General features: G+C 36.5%; 1 protein-coding gene across 1 annotated transcript in view; it reads left to right on the top strand.

Moving 5' to 3' along the window:
* Positions 1–14654, top strand: part of LOC103024614 (E3 ubiquitin-protein ligase rnf213-alpha-like) — an 87853-nt gene that overhangs the window by 30322 nt on the left and 42877 nt on the right. The window contains exons 12-19 of the mRNA XM_049470847.1: positions 8527–8642; positions 9566–9688; positions 11357–11418; positions 11592–11733; positions 11812–11950; positions 12542–12721; positions 13080–13210; positions 13331–13491. Of these exons, the coding sequence (XP_049326804.1) occupies positions 8527–8642; positions 9566–9688; positions 11357–11418; positions 11592–11733; positions 11812–11950; positions 12542–12721; positions 13080–13210; positions 13331–13491 (1054 nt within the window). The remainder of the gene's footprint in view (positions 1–8526; positions 8643–9565; positions 9689–11356; positions 11419–11591; positions 11734–11811; positions 11951–12541; positions 12722–13079; positions 13211–13330; positions 13492–14654) is intronic.

The following is a 14654-nucleotide window of genomic DNA, read 5'->3' on the forward strand; positions in this document are numbered from 1 at the left end:
AATCACAGCGCATTGGACAGTAAGAACAGAAATATTTTGCTTAACCAAAATTTTTAACACAAGGAACAACAAAACAAACATCAAAATAAAATAACATACGAAAGAATCATACCCAAAGTAATTAACATAGCGTTCTATTGACCAGAAAATAACCAGGAAAAACAAAGAAATTGAGCAGCCTGTGAGTTTTGTACATTGGCGTGTCAAATATATATAGATGAATTACAGAAGAATATGTAAAAACTTTGATGAGATTGTGTACAAAGTGCTGTTTCATATGAACTTACAGAGCATTAATGGGGGTTAACATTTAATTTCTTATAATTTACAATCAAAACCAGAAAAAATTTATATGAAGTGACTGTCCCAATCACATTTCACAAAGTTAGATCTGTAATACAAATAAACAAAAAAAGTAATTTATTTATCAATCATGTATTGATAATCCACCCCTAACAAAAACATTTTGTCCCAAAATGAATGTTATATGGTGCCATGCCATATCACATTTTTATTAATTAAGTAATTATTATAATTGTTATTATTTTTTAAATCAGCAGTTGTCCTTTTAACTCATGTTCATAGCATATTATTCACAAATTAAATACTTGTATAGCATTCGCTCATCTAACACAGTTGCAGTTCACTATAGTACACCGGAACATTCAGTTTCAGCACAAAATAGTCCAACAGTAGAGTCATATATCATAAACACATGAGTCTTCAGTTTGTGTTTTAAGTAGAAACCAAAATGTGTCACAATGTTTACTAGCCCACTGTTTATAATTATACATCAACAGCTTTCAGATCCAACATTGTTTGGCTTATTTTCATGTCAATAATATTCATAAAAAAAAAATGCAATTATTTACTAAAAAGGAAAAAAAAAAAAATAGAATTCCTGTATCTAAAGTGTAATGAATACAGTAAGTGGAGTAGCTAATGTATTCTATGTTGAGCATGATTCACATGTTATTCAACAATTTTGTGATTCTGCTGTAACCAAAAATGGTTTCAGTCATTTGCCAAACCAAGTTCATTTGTTAGCTGAATGCAGACAATACAGATTTTTGCATTCAGATTGTTGTGTGATGTGATCTGTCATATGGTGTGACACCATGTCTTATGGTGTGAGTTTCAGAATTAAAAAATAAGGATTTTGTAATTTATCATAACCTCATCAACGTGACAGATGAGGAATAGTACCAGCAAAGGTCACATTATTTATGGTACTCTTTTTAGAAGGTTTTCCATATTGAAAGAATTTGATTAAAGTCTTTCCATGTGTGAAAGAAACAGGATAATTTGACTTGCAGTATCGCCTGCGTGTAGGTGCGCAGTGTGTAAGAGTGTTTTTCAGTGTGCGTTTGCAAGAGAGTATGTGAGAGTGTGTGTGTGTGTGGGTGAGGGCCTGTCTGCCCCTCTCTCGCCCCCGGTCTCTCCTTCCCTCTGCAAACTGAGGTTAACTGAATACCTGTAAAAATGAATAGACTAAGAGACGCACATATTATTAGGCAGTAATGGCTTTGTTTGCAAACATAGACTAATTTAAACATTCATTATTAATTTACGTACTATTAATTGTAGCGTAGTTAAGTTCCTAACGACTTTTCAAGGAAAATAGCACTTTCACTTGTAAAACATATTGAGCAAGAGCTGAAAAATTAAATCATATTCAATCTCAGTATAGTCATAATTCTTATATAATCACCCTAACAATATAAATTTGAAGCTCATAAGCATGTTTCCATAAGTATTAGCATCCATTTTTAACACATTTTTATTGATAAGTAATACTAAACACTTCACTAGTATAATTATCAGTGACACTCACTGTTCTGTCCTTTTAGAGGTAGATCAGAGCTTATTTTTCAACACTCTTCGTTGATCAGCGTTTAACCGCAAACATCTCTGTCTCTCCAAAATGCTCATTATCGGGAATATCTCAGTCTATGTCTCCTCAACCGTTATGACTCGGCTCAGGAGCTCATAAAAGTTATATTACCATTAAATACAGTGTATTGGGGTCTATGGAATCAATAATATTTTATACTTATAATAACTGTTTTTGTCCCGTTATATTAGCTGTACTGCTCGGGCTCAAAGAAGCTCATGATAGTTTATAAACAAACATATAATTTACAGACAAACAAACAAACAAACATTTATGTTTTTAGCGCTTTTCTCTTGTGTCATATATCTATTTAATTCTTGTGTATTTTCTTGCTTTGTGCTTATAAATTTACATATATTAAGAGCTCTGTATATACTAAAAACATTCAAGATGGTAACCACAGCATATGCTTTTAAACAAAGACAGTGACAAACAAACACATAACATTTACATTTCCCAGGTCTCTAGAGATCTCTGTTATTTATTTATCTCTCTCTCTCTCTCTCTGTCAACACTCAACACTCTATCAAAACTTCCTGTTAAGCTTTACGTTAACAGATACTATTCTAACAACTCTTCTCAGCACACGTCTGTGCTAATTAGAGTAGTTCATTCTATGCAGCAATATTGCACAGCAATAATGTACATATATCAAATTCAACCATTTCTAATAACATTTACATACATGCAGTCACCTCTCTCCTGGGAATCAATCATCACAAACCCTTTCAACACTGACACACTCATACATGTGACAATAAGAATTTACACAAAATGATCATAGGTACCTCTATGTTGCACAGCCATTATTTTAATATTTTAACAAATATGGAGATCTCAGACATTATTAAAGACAGACAGTAAACAGACAACACAAAACATATACCCCACTAGCCGATTAGGATAGTTTTCCTCGTCTCTCCGTCAGTTACAGTGGCGTTCTGCACTAAGCGTTTTTCTCCGAGTGAGAATTAATCTCCGCTGTATACAGTCAAGGATAGAGTGTCTCAACTTACGCTCATGGAACAAAGAGACGGACTTGGTCTCTTACGACCCTCTGTTAAACAGACGGTGTCCAAGCCGTTTCCCCTTTATCTCTTACTCTTTTTAGGCCTTTGGCGCACGCTCTCTCTCTGGCGTCGCTTCATTATATCTCTTTTCAGCGCACGCTTCACTCTCTGGCGTCGCTCTTATACTTATTCTCTTTATTCTCTTTTTATTCTCTTTATTTTCTTTTTCTGTATTACTCTCTTTTTCTCATGTTCTTTTATCAAGTCTAACGTCGTGCTTTCTAGATCGCACCTCATGACGTTTCCCGTCTTTAACGCCCGGGAGATAAAACATACAACATACAGTAGACCGATATTAACATATAATTATTTTATTGTAATTTATTGGAATTTAGGCGTCTAGACGCTAAAAATGCTCATCAAGTATTTTTTTTTTTTTTTATTAAATTTGATCAATTGGTTTCAATTTATAATGTTATATACATATTTCTAAACATGTATATATCTTTCTTTAAATCATAGCGCTCGTCTGCTTGTTTTACAATTACAATTACAATTACAATTACAAATACAATTAAATTACAAATACACTTAGTGGTTATATTGTCTTTTATGAAAGTTTTAATTTTCTTTTTAACCTCTAAGGCAATGACATCTTTGTGACCAAGAAAACACAAAATTTCTCTTTCAATAGTTAAATTGAAAAAGGTTTTTATGCTCACCTTTCCTTCAGCATTGAAGTGGATTGTCTGTTCTTCCGCCACAGGATGTCACAGCTGTTTGTCTCTAATCGTTACTGCGTATGGGCTCTTTATCGTGCCCCACGTTATGGGCGTCAAAATGTCGTTCGTAATCTGACGACTCTTAAGGCCTCCCTTAAAGGGAAGCCTTGGGCTAGCTTAAAATAGACTCTTAAGAGGTTATCTAGTCATGCATCACTACAAAGCTTTAAATTCAAAAGAAAGAAGATAAACATCAGACGAGTGCCTTGAGTTAAAGAAAGGAGAAGACGAAGTTCTTCAAGTTTTCTAAGATGATTCTTTATTGTTCTTCAGTCAGGAGAATTCAGTCTTCTGATGGTACAAGCTTCAGTCTTCTGATAATACAGAGGAATACACACACTTTTATACAGTATTTGGGTGAACAAAGGTGGGGGCTTTTAGCTCCACTTTCCCGTGGGAGCTTGGGCACTCTTCTCGTGAGAGAAAGCTGACCTTGAGCAACGTCTGGGCTTTTCAGCTGAAGTCAGACAAAACCCAAGGTCGCCTCAACCAGCACCTCACGCCTTGGTACAGACTGTACAGGCCTCAGAGAAAGGGTCAGACACCTGTTTTAACAGAACTTAGTGAACTCTAGACTTTTTATCCAAACATACTATTATAAAGGTAATATAGCATATATTGATCACCAATTTAGGGCCCACAGTCTCTCAACCTGACCATTGGAGTGAGGATGGTAACCTGAAGTGAGACTCACATGTATGTTCAGCACCTTACAGAAAGCCCTCCATACCTGTGAGGTGGATCATCCAGAGTCCTGGGTCTTCTCCTATGCACTCTGTTCAGCTCACCCCACAGCTTTTCTATATGGTTCTATATGGCCATGAGAGGAGCTTGATTTTGTGTTTTGTGAACCTAGAGCTGGGCGATTAATCGATTTTATCAGATTTTTTACAGATAAGGACGATGTGTTTTTATGAAAATCGATTTTCTCTGAGTTTTAATTTTCACCACCGACGCTCCTCTGCGGGCTCCTGTACTGAGCTTAGCCCCGCCCTTCTCTCCCGCGCTGTCCCACAGTTGACTGCATGTCAGAGCGCAAACACCAAGCATGAAGTCAAAGGAATTGTCTGTAGACAAAATTGTCTCAAGGCACAAATCTGGGGAAGGATACAGAAAAATATCTGCTGCTTTGAAGGTCCCAATGAGCACAGTGGCCTCCATCATTCGTAAATGGAAGAAGTTTGGAACCACCAGGACTCTTCCTGGAGCTGGCCGGCCATCTAAATTGAGCGATAGAGGGGGAAAGGCCTTGGTCAGGGAGGTGACCTAGAACCCGATGGTCACTCTGTCAGAGCTCCAGCGTTCCTCCGTGGAGAGAAGAACAACCATCTCTGCAGCAATCCACCAATCAGGCCTGTATGACAGAGTGGCCAGGCGAAAGCCACTCCTTAGTAAAAGGCAGAAGGCAGCCCATCTGGAATTTACCAAAAGGCACCTGAAGGACTCTCAGACCATGAGAAACAAAATTCTCTGGTCTGATGAGACAAAGATTGAACTCTTTGGTGTGAATGCCAGGCGTCATGTTTGGAGGAAACCAGGCACTGCTCATCACGAGGCCAATACCATCCCTACAGTAAAGCATGGTGGTGGCAGCATCATGCTATGGGGATGTTTTTCAGCAGCAGGAACTGGCGGACTAGTCAGGATAGAGGGAAAGATGAATGCAGCAATGTACAGAGACATCCTGGATGAAAACCTGCTCCAGAGCGCTCTTGACCTCAGACTGGGGCGACGGTTCATTTTTCAGCAGGACAGCGATCCGAAGCACACAGCTAAGATCTCAAAGGAGTTGCTTCAGGACCGCTCTGTGAATGTCCTGGAGTGGCCCAGCCAGAGCCCAGACTTGAATCCGATTAAACATCTCTGGAGAGATCTGAAAATGGCTGTGTACAGACGTCTCCCATCCAACCTGATGGAGCTTCAGAGGTACTGCAAAGAAGAATGGGCAACTGCCTAAAGAGAGGTGTGCCAAGCTTGTGGCATCATATTCAAAGACTTGAGGCTGTAGTTGCTGCCAAGGGTGCTTCTACACAGTATTAAGCAAAGGCTGTGAATACTTATGTAAATATGATTTCTTTGTTTTTTAATTTTAATAAATTTTCAAAACTCTCAAGAAAACTTTTTTCACATGGTCATAATGGGGTATTTTGTGTAGAATTTTGAGGAAAGATATTAATTTAATACAATTTGGAATAAGGCTGTAACCTAACAAAAAGTGAAAGCGCTGTGAATACTTTCCGGCTGCACTGTATGTTGGTCTCATCTGTCCCAGTTAAAATCCCAGTACCGCTTGTTAAACCCCACCCATTTACGCTTATGATTATGACTCAGAAAAGGCTTTCTCTGTGCTGCATGTCTCCCAAACAGCTTCTTGGCTTAGAAAGCCCCTGATGGTTGTTTGGGAGATCTTCTATCCCCAAGATGCTTCCATTTGATTCAGATCTCTTACACTGAGCTTTGGAGAACTTCTTACTTCTCTTACCTTCTTCCAGGCTTGTTTGTCACTGATCCAGATGATTTAAACGTTGTGATGATTGCTCTGACTGTAGATAAAGGCAGTTGTCTGATTGATGAAAGTAGACACACATCTGTCTTACTCGAATAGTGTGTTCCCTTGTCTTTCCCATGTTTAAGAGTGAGTAGGGCTGCGTCCGAAATCGCGTACTTAAGCAGTATGTACTGGATTGGGGGTGAGTACGCACTGCTCGCCAGGCAAAGCAGTACACTTTTTCAGTACGTCAGACCGCAGTACGCACGCAGCCTCGGACGCACTACATCCACCATCTTACCTTAGAAGCCCTTTCACATCTCGCCCCTCCTAACCAGCGGCACACTTTACAGAGCTTTACCCAAATTAATTTCATAAAAATCCCCTCATTAATCAGCTCTTATTAATAAATAAACCCCCAACCTGTCCTATTTAATAAGCACTGACTGTAAATAAAACTTAAAACTAATATTTTCCTCAAATATGAAATATTTAATAATAAATATAAACAGCTTGTTTAATTTTCATGAAGTATATTAATAATATTTGCGTATGCAACAAAACAATTATCAGAAAGTTTCAAAGATAAATACAAATGTTAATTAATTCCTGCCTTACCATTTCACCTCAAAATTCCCTTTTCTAGCATAAATAACACATGATCCTTGTTGTTATACATAATCTTTTACTGACAGCATTAAACATAAAGGCCAACATATATGTATTACTGATGTAAATAAAATATGCTACCAAATAAATAAATAAAATAAATTCCCCACAAAATACAAGAATGACAAGTCTTTTAAGTGGTTTTATTTTTTTTATTATTCGTTATCGTTCATTTTTCTCCCTCTTTTCGTCTTCATCCTCTCTCTACTGGCAGGATAGTTGAATCTGAAACACACACAAATTAAATCAGTTTAGCTTGGGCATTAAACAAATATAATATAAATTCTGAACAACATCCTAACCATCTAACCATCCTGGCTGGTTAGCTAGCTATTTAATAAAACTAAATAAAATGGTCAGATTTTGGTTATAATTTATGAATGTGATTTTCGCAGTCTGTCTGTCTGTTGAAAAGCCTCTCTGATATCAGCAGCCTTTTTCCTCAGATGAGTTTGTACAGACTGCTCGGTATTAAAGTAAACCTGCCCCAGCTCCTCAGCACTTCAGCACTATACAGGGCTGTAGTGAGTTAGTAAATGCTGGTGCTGCAGAATAGAAGATTAATAAAGAGTTGTGATAAGTTTGATAACTCTAGCTAAGCTAACTGATCTCAGGAGCACAGGGCTAACGCTGCTCAGTAAAGCAGTTCAGATGCGAAAATAAAGTTCTGTCTGCAACAGCATTAATAATAAACCCTCACACCTATAACTCGCTACTTTAACTTAAACTAACCCTCATAAATCTCTCATTTACAGCCTGATATCACAAACAACCAAAACAGTTTATATATCTGAATCTCCTCACCTCATAAACTTCTTTCTCTGCCCCCCTCTCTCTGTTCTCCGCCGCTCACTGCCAGGTCCCTCAGCGAGGCTCCAGGTGGATTGTGGGAAATATTAGCGGGTGAAGTGTTCTGGGCTTGTATACTTAAAAATGTCTCCCGGTGCAGTACGTCATCCGGGAACTTTTCACGTACTCAAACTCGCCTACTGCGCATTCGAACACACTACCCGATCGCCCGCATACTGCTTTTGTATACTGTTTAGTATGGAAGTACGCGATTTCGGACGCAGCCTATGAGAAATAGGCCTCTGTGTAACACCATATTTATACTCCATGGAAACAAGATTACTAATTAAAGGTTCCTAGATACTTTGATCCAGTTCATAAACTACAATAGACATAAATGGTTTAAATACATTTATTTTCAAGAAATTGTTAAGGGTGTCAATAATTGTGCAACAAGTAATTTTATGATAAATAATTATTTCTTAGTCAGTTTTTTTATTTGCCTTTTTATTATTCATTGTTTTTTCCAGGGTGAGATTGTGCTTTTGCAATAAAACATATATTCATTTGAAGGCTTTTAACACATTTTAACTAGGGGTGCCAATAATTATGTGTATGCACTTAATGCCTTCCACACAAACAAAATGAGTTTTCCTGGAAATGTTCAAAGTCAGTTGCCTGTACATATAAAATGCAATGACAAAAGCTAAAGTGACTATTTCCACTGTCTAATCTTGACAAATACCTACATTTTTTTTTTTTTATTAAGATCTAAATAACTTGCAGCTGTGATTATTAGAAACCTGGCAACAAAGATTCTTTTCTTTCTCAGAAATCTTCATGTTATTCTAAAAATCTCCATGTTAATCTAAAGTGTCTGTGTTGTAATTTCAGACACAGCATTACTCAGCTCAGAAGCTCGATTCGTGCAGGAGTTACCTTTGATGTTCTTCTTCTTACACGCCTGCCACGGATTTCAGGAGGATGTGGATACATTGCTTCATTTGGAGGTTATTTCTTCTTTATGTATGGAACGTCATTGCTTTGTGTGACTGTAGCATGGTTGTGGACCTGTAAGTGATTAAAACGTTTCATCTGTATATCCAACTATTATACTTCAGTTTTACTCAGGGTCTCAAATTACCAGAGAAGAAACTAACAGTCTGTTTACTCTAAAATACACTTTGTCACAAAAATATATGCAAGACTTTACACACTGTGTATATGTTGACCAGGGGTGTCAAGTTACGAACATAGCAGACGTATGTAGTCTAGTATGAAGATGATCCCTGCAGAGACTCAAGAGAACTCCAGATAAACTCCAGTCCAACTAAGCTTTTTTTATATATTTACATTCTACTAAATAATCATTATGGCTTTTAGAAAAATGTGTGCTGGGTGGGTGTGGGGAGCGCTATAGGACTCTGGGGGCGTGGCCTAAGCATTTGTTTTTAATGGCTTTATTTTTCCCCTTACAATACTTTTATACTTTAAGTAGTTTTGAAACTAGTACTTTTACACTTTTACTTAAAGAGTAAAAATCTTGAGTTGGTATTTCTGCTTCTACAGAAGTATTTTTTTTAAACACTAGTATCTATACTCCTACCTACAGAGTAAAGAATGGAGGTACTTTTCACACCTTTTTGATGTGAAACAATATTTCCCAAGTTTTTCTCCTCACATGTTCAAGGCCAGTGTTTATTCCCGCTCATGCTCATTGGCTGCCTCTGCATCAGCTGCTGGTTACAACCAGGTCACGCCACGTTACACAGTACTAGATTTCACTTCCCAATAGATCCAGGCTAAGATTCTTAATTCTTAGCCTGTGCGTTTTTATCGTAGTGTAAGTTATTTAATTTATTTATCTCGTCTTTACACATTGTGGCTTCATTCTTCTCTGGAACTAATAAATAACCTTTGGTTTGGGTTTTAGACGACTGGACGTCCTTTCATCTGGATGAACTTATCCCACCTCCAGGATTTCCAGGAGATATATACACACTGCAGTACATGACCATCGCTGAGATTCTGGAGAAAAGTTTCACCTCTCAAAAAGGTAATACCACTATTCACAAGCATTCAGACGTATGATCAAACTTTTAGTTTAGCTTGTTTCACTTCAGTGTTCACTATGAGTGTTCTCTGTGAGCGGGATTTAAACTCTAGCTCTCTCTTTGGTTTCAGAGCAGTGTTAAGTTTAGTTCTGAACACAGGGTATATACAGTCTATAAAATGCACTTATTCTGCCTGTATTATCCTGAATTTACCTATAATGGTGGGTGAATGGCATGTTAAGGTAAATTTACTGGTGTAATTATTACACTGATGTACATGATTTAATTTATACTAGCTGTTAGCTATAGAGGGAAGCTGGTTAGCATTAGCTTAGCTAGCATGAAAGCATGCTGTTCACTACAGAACACTTTTAGTTCTTGCTGAGAGGAACTACTTTGATTGAGCGACTGCTTTTGGGCAGACAGAAAGCTGAAATTATTATTTTTTTATTTTCTCATGTGTGATGGTTTTGCTAGCCTATGCCCAGATAGCTTGGCTACAGATAAACAAAAGTATTACACAGTTCAATTTGCTGCTTTTGACTAAAGGCCAATTTATACCTCTGTGTCGAACCTATGCATGAAATTTAACTATGCATACTATGCAATACTAAAACAATATCACAGCAAAAACCCAAATCATTAGAAATTATTGGAAAAATAGAAGATCGTAGAAGAAACGTAGAAATAAAAACTATTTAACAGTTATGTTTATTCGTAAGAACATAAGTTTATGGACATTCTTTGATAGTGAACTTTGTCTGGGAGCTGTCTGAGAGGAAAGCCCCTCCTACATGTCAACTCTTATTGAGTGAATCGGTTCAAGAATTTACTTCAAATTGGAATCAATGATTAAAAAAATTGTTCACAAGCTCATGTGTTGATATGAGGTTCTGAGCTGGTGTAAACACAGCCATGGAGAAACTCAGAGATGATGCTGCAGTTTTTACACTTGGAAAATTGAGCTGCGTCCAATAACTTTTCTTTAAATAGCAGAATACTAATATGTTTGGACAATAGAGCTGCATCCAAAAACATTTGGCAGAGTGGTTGAATCCAAAAACATCAGCCTAAATATCAGAACATAAGCTGTCCTCCATACACAGACTGTACTAGGATTAAAATTAAGAGAAATGGTGCCATGTGTGTTCTCTGCCATTCATTCCTATGGGGAGAGAATATACAATAATTTTACAAAAACTTTTAATCATAATGGTTTGAGAAGCATGTCATATGAAACGGCACGAGTGGTTCTTCAAGTTTATGATTTTCAAGGTTCTAGCTACAGAAAGGGACCAAAAAATCTGTTTGAATTTATAGACAAAAGTTTGTGGACATGTTTGAATAGAAACAGGGTAAAAGCAAGAAACAAAAGAAAAGCAAACAAGATACATATCAGTGGTATAGAATTGTTTGCAGCTTATTGTTAGGAGAGTACTTATGAAATAAAATTAATGACTAAATTAAAAAAAAAAAAAAAAATATATATATATATATATATATATATATATATATATATATATATGTTAGTAAATATTTTGGCAAATATAACTGCAACTGTATCAAAATTGTATGAAAAAATAAATTATGCTTAATGCATTTATTTTATGTAGATAAACGTTTTCCCCAATGTTGCATCAGAAAGTAAGATTACTTTTACACTTTTACAGGAGCTCATGACCAAGACAGCTGTGGAACCACATTTCCTAAGGAACAGGTAGAATTAAGTGATGTTGGGAGTAAAATTCTTATAGTTGTGATATAAATACCCTTTATTTTATTTATTTAATTCCCTATTTATAGCGTCATAGATAGAGCATTAAATAAATAATATAAAGAGTATTTAAATGTAAAGTTCCATAGGATACATTTTAAAACACAGAATTGTTTTTATTTGTATAACAGACTGACCTGGTTGACGTGCTCTTCCTGGTGAAGTCGTCGTTGCAGAAGGGCATTTTACTGCTACATGACAAAGCAGATAACACCCAAAGAGCAACGAAGCGTATCGAAATGCTTCACGGATTGCTGCATAACAGACACCCTGGTGAGAATGTTTCTGTTCAGTTAATCTGCTCTGTTTTATTGCACAAGGTGACTAATGGTGTGAATTTGTTTTAAGCAGAGTCTGAAATTTTCATACAAGCACTGAAGAGAAGAATCATCAGCCTTCTCCACGACCAAGAGAAAATGAAGGACAGAGTGAACTGGGTTATTAATCAGGCCTCGTCTGATCGTTTTGTTGCTGAAGGTGGCTCTTTTAGGTAATTAAAAGTATTTTTTACACTATAAGGCGCGCTTAAAATACTTTCATTTTCCCAAAAACCGTCAGTGGGCCTTATAAACCCTTTTTATCTGGAAATCTAATCTTAGCTTACTGTAAATAAACAGAAGCAATTTTCTCACCCAATTAAACAGTTTGTGTAGATAATCTGTGTAGATTAACATTCAGCACACGATTGACTTTGTCTGTTTTTTTAAGAATTACAATTTTGTTTACTAAACTTAACATATCTATATATGTATATGTATATAACATATCAATAAGTCTTGCTCCCCCCCAGTGGTGAGTGCCACTTAAAATGTGCCTTATAATTCAGTGCACCTTATGTATGAAAATAGACCTTTATTGATAGTGCACCTTATAATCCAGTCCACCCAAAAAATACAATATGTTACACTGAGGTTTTGTGCTCCTGTAACAGTAAATCCATAATCATCCAAATTGCTGGTAATTTTAGTCCCCAATCTATGGGCCCTATCTTCCATTCATCTGTATATGTATGGTATTTAAAGGACTTTGTAATTATGGAAATGTTAATTGATAGTAAAGTTCTGAATGTTTCTCTTTGCAGACACATGCTCTGGATTCATTTGGAGGACACTGTAGCCTCGGCTCTCGCTCAGATTCTGGCCGTCATTGATGGAGACAACAACCTGGATAACCTGATTGATCAGCCTTCTGAAAAGTCTGAACTGTGGTTGAATGTATTCAAAGAAAACAACTGTAATCTGTTAAAAATTCCAGTTACTCAGTAAGTGCAGGACAGTTATCTGATTTTGTTCATGACTAATTGTAATTTAATTTTTTAGGACATTAAAAATATAAACAAGAAACAGTGAATTAAAGACAAAGCAAATGTGCATTAGGCAAACACTAAAATATTGTTTAATGTTTGATCTGCTACAGAGGCTCTACTCACTACTCAGTAACGTTACTCAATGAAAAAATGTGTCAAATAGAAAGGGGGCCCAAAATAACATAAAGCTGTATGATAAATGCAGAGTCAATGTTGTATGACCTCCCTTATCTGATAACATTAAATATAATAAGTAAAACGTATTCTGAAGATTTAATTCATAAATGTGTTTTTCTATTTTTCTTTTCTTTAGGTTTCAGGGCATGGTGTCTGTTCTGTCCACAAGTGGGCAGAAGGATAAGTCAAGGACCTGCTGTTTCCCGTTTAGCTGGGTGATAAAAGAGAGATTTGAGCAGATTTGGTCAAACATCATCAATGTAAAAGGTACCATCCCATCACCTTGTTTACTGTGTGCACTGGATCTGTAGGCAGACAAATAAAAGCATCTTGTTTTAGTTAGATTTACATGGGCCATCTCTTATTGTTCCTCTGTATTTGCATAAGGTCCACTGACTAAACCAAATAAGGAATACTTGGAGAAATTTGAGGAATACATCACTCTGCCCTGGATCAAAAGCATCAGAAAAGACCAAGAGCTCTTCACCATGTTCTCTGAAGATCTTGTGAACATGTTCATGCCAACTTACCCAGCTGAGCTGAATAAGGTCAGAGTAAATTTAATACCACATTCCCAAATCATTGCACTGGTTAAACATGTTTTAGTAAAATATTATAAAAAATTTCTTATCTTTGATGAATAGCACACCTCTGTTCTTCCACAGCGTTCAGAGATCCAGAAATTTTAACAGTTTATCCAAACACCCTTCAGACTGGGTGATACGGGGCATAATTTACCCCGATAAATCACTTTTGTTGTGGAAAATTGGTGGTTTTGGAGTGGAAGAATAATGCTGAATGCTGACTCAGGATCGAAGCGAGTAACAAAGTTTTATTGAAGTCAGACAGTGTTGCATACACCGAGAATCTGCTTACCCAGCTACCCTTCTCATTTCTTTTTATACGCTCTCTCAGCCCCTCACCCCGATCTGTGTTGTATTTGATGTACGTGACTAAAACTCTGGATCCCTACTGTGTCAAACCTCCCCCACTACCAGCACCTAGTATTCATACAAAACCAGATGTTACTATTTACACATCCTCAAACACTTTAGTATTATGAATCATTTAATACCACGGTATTCCATTACACTTTTTACACCGTTATCCAGACTCAAAGTAGCTCCACACCTCCTTGCTAGAATCCGGAGAGTGCTGACATTTAAAACGAGGCATTAATAACTTAAAAAGTGCAGAAGAAACTTATTAAAAACCACTGTTTACATCCTATAACACTAGCTTTAGCTCCGAGCGCCGCCATCACTGTACTGATAATAACATAGACATAACATAGATTTGTGAATATTAATAACAGCCATAATGACAGTAATAACTGATGTGATTTGGTATTATCACTAATTTGAAGCCTTTTACACCACCAATTAAGCAATAACTTAAATCACAGATCTTGCATATAAAAAGCCTTTTATTGAAACACACAGACATATGAGCACATATATGGTCAAGCAGTAAAAACGATAATAGAAGATACTGGATTGAAACAATAGTGTGTAAACAATGAATGAACTAGGTATCGGATGACAATACTAAAAGGATTCAGCTAACAAAGATTAACTTCAAAGATTATTAAGAAACCTTAAGCAAGATCGAATAAGGATCTTAATATTTTTAGTTTTTATAGATTTTTTTTATTGATTTCCTGAGAACTACTTAGGAAATAAAACTGCTGAGAGTGAATATGAGTAATTTT

Source organism: Astyanax mexicanus, chromosome 22 (assembly GCF_023375975.1).
Source record: "Astyanax mexicanus isolate ESR-SI-001 chromosome 22, AstMex3_surface, whole genome shotgun sequence".
NCBI classification, from domain to species: domain Eukaryota; kingdom Metazoa; phylum Chordata; class Actinopteri; order Characiformes; family Acestrorhamphidae; genus Astyanax; species Astyanax mexicanus.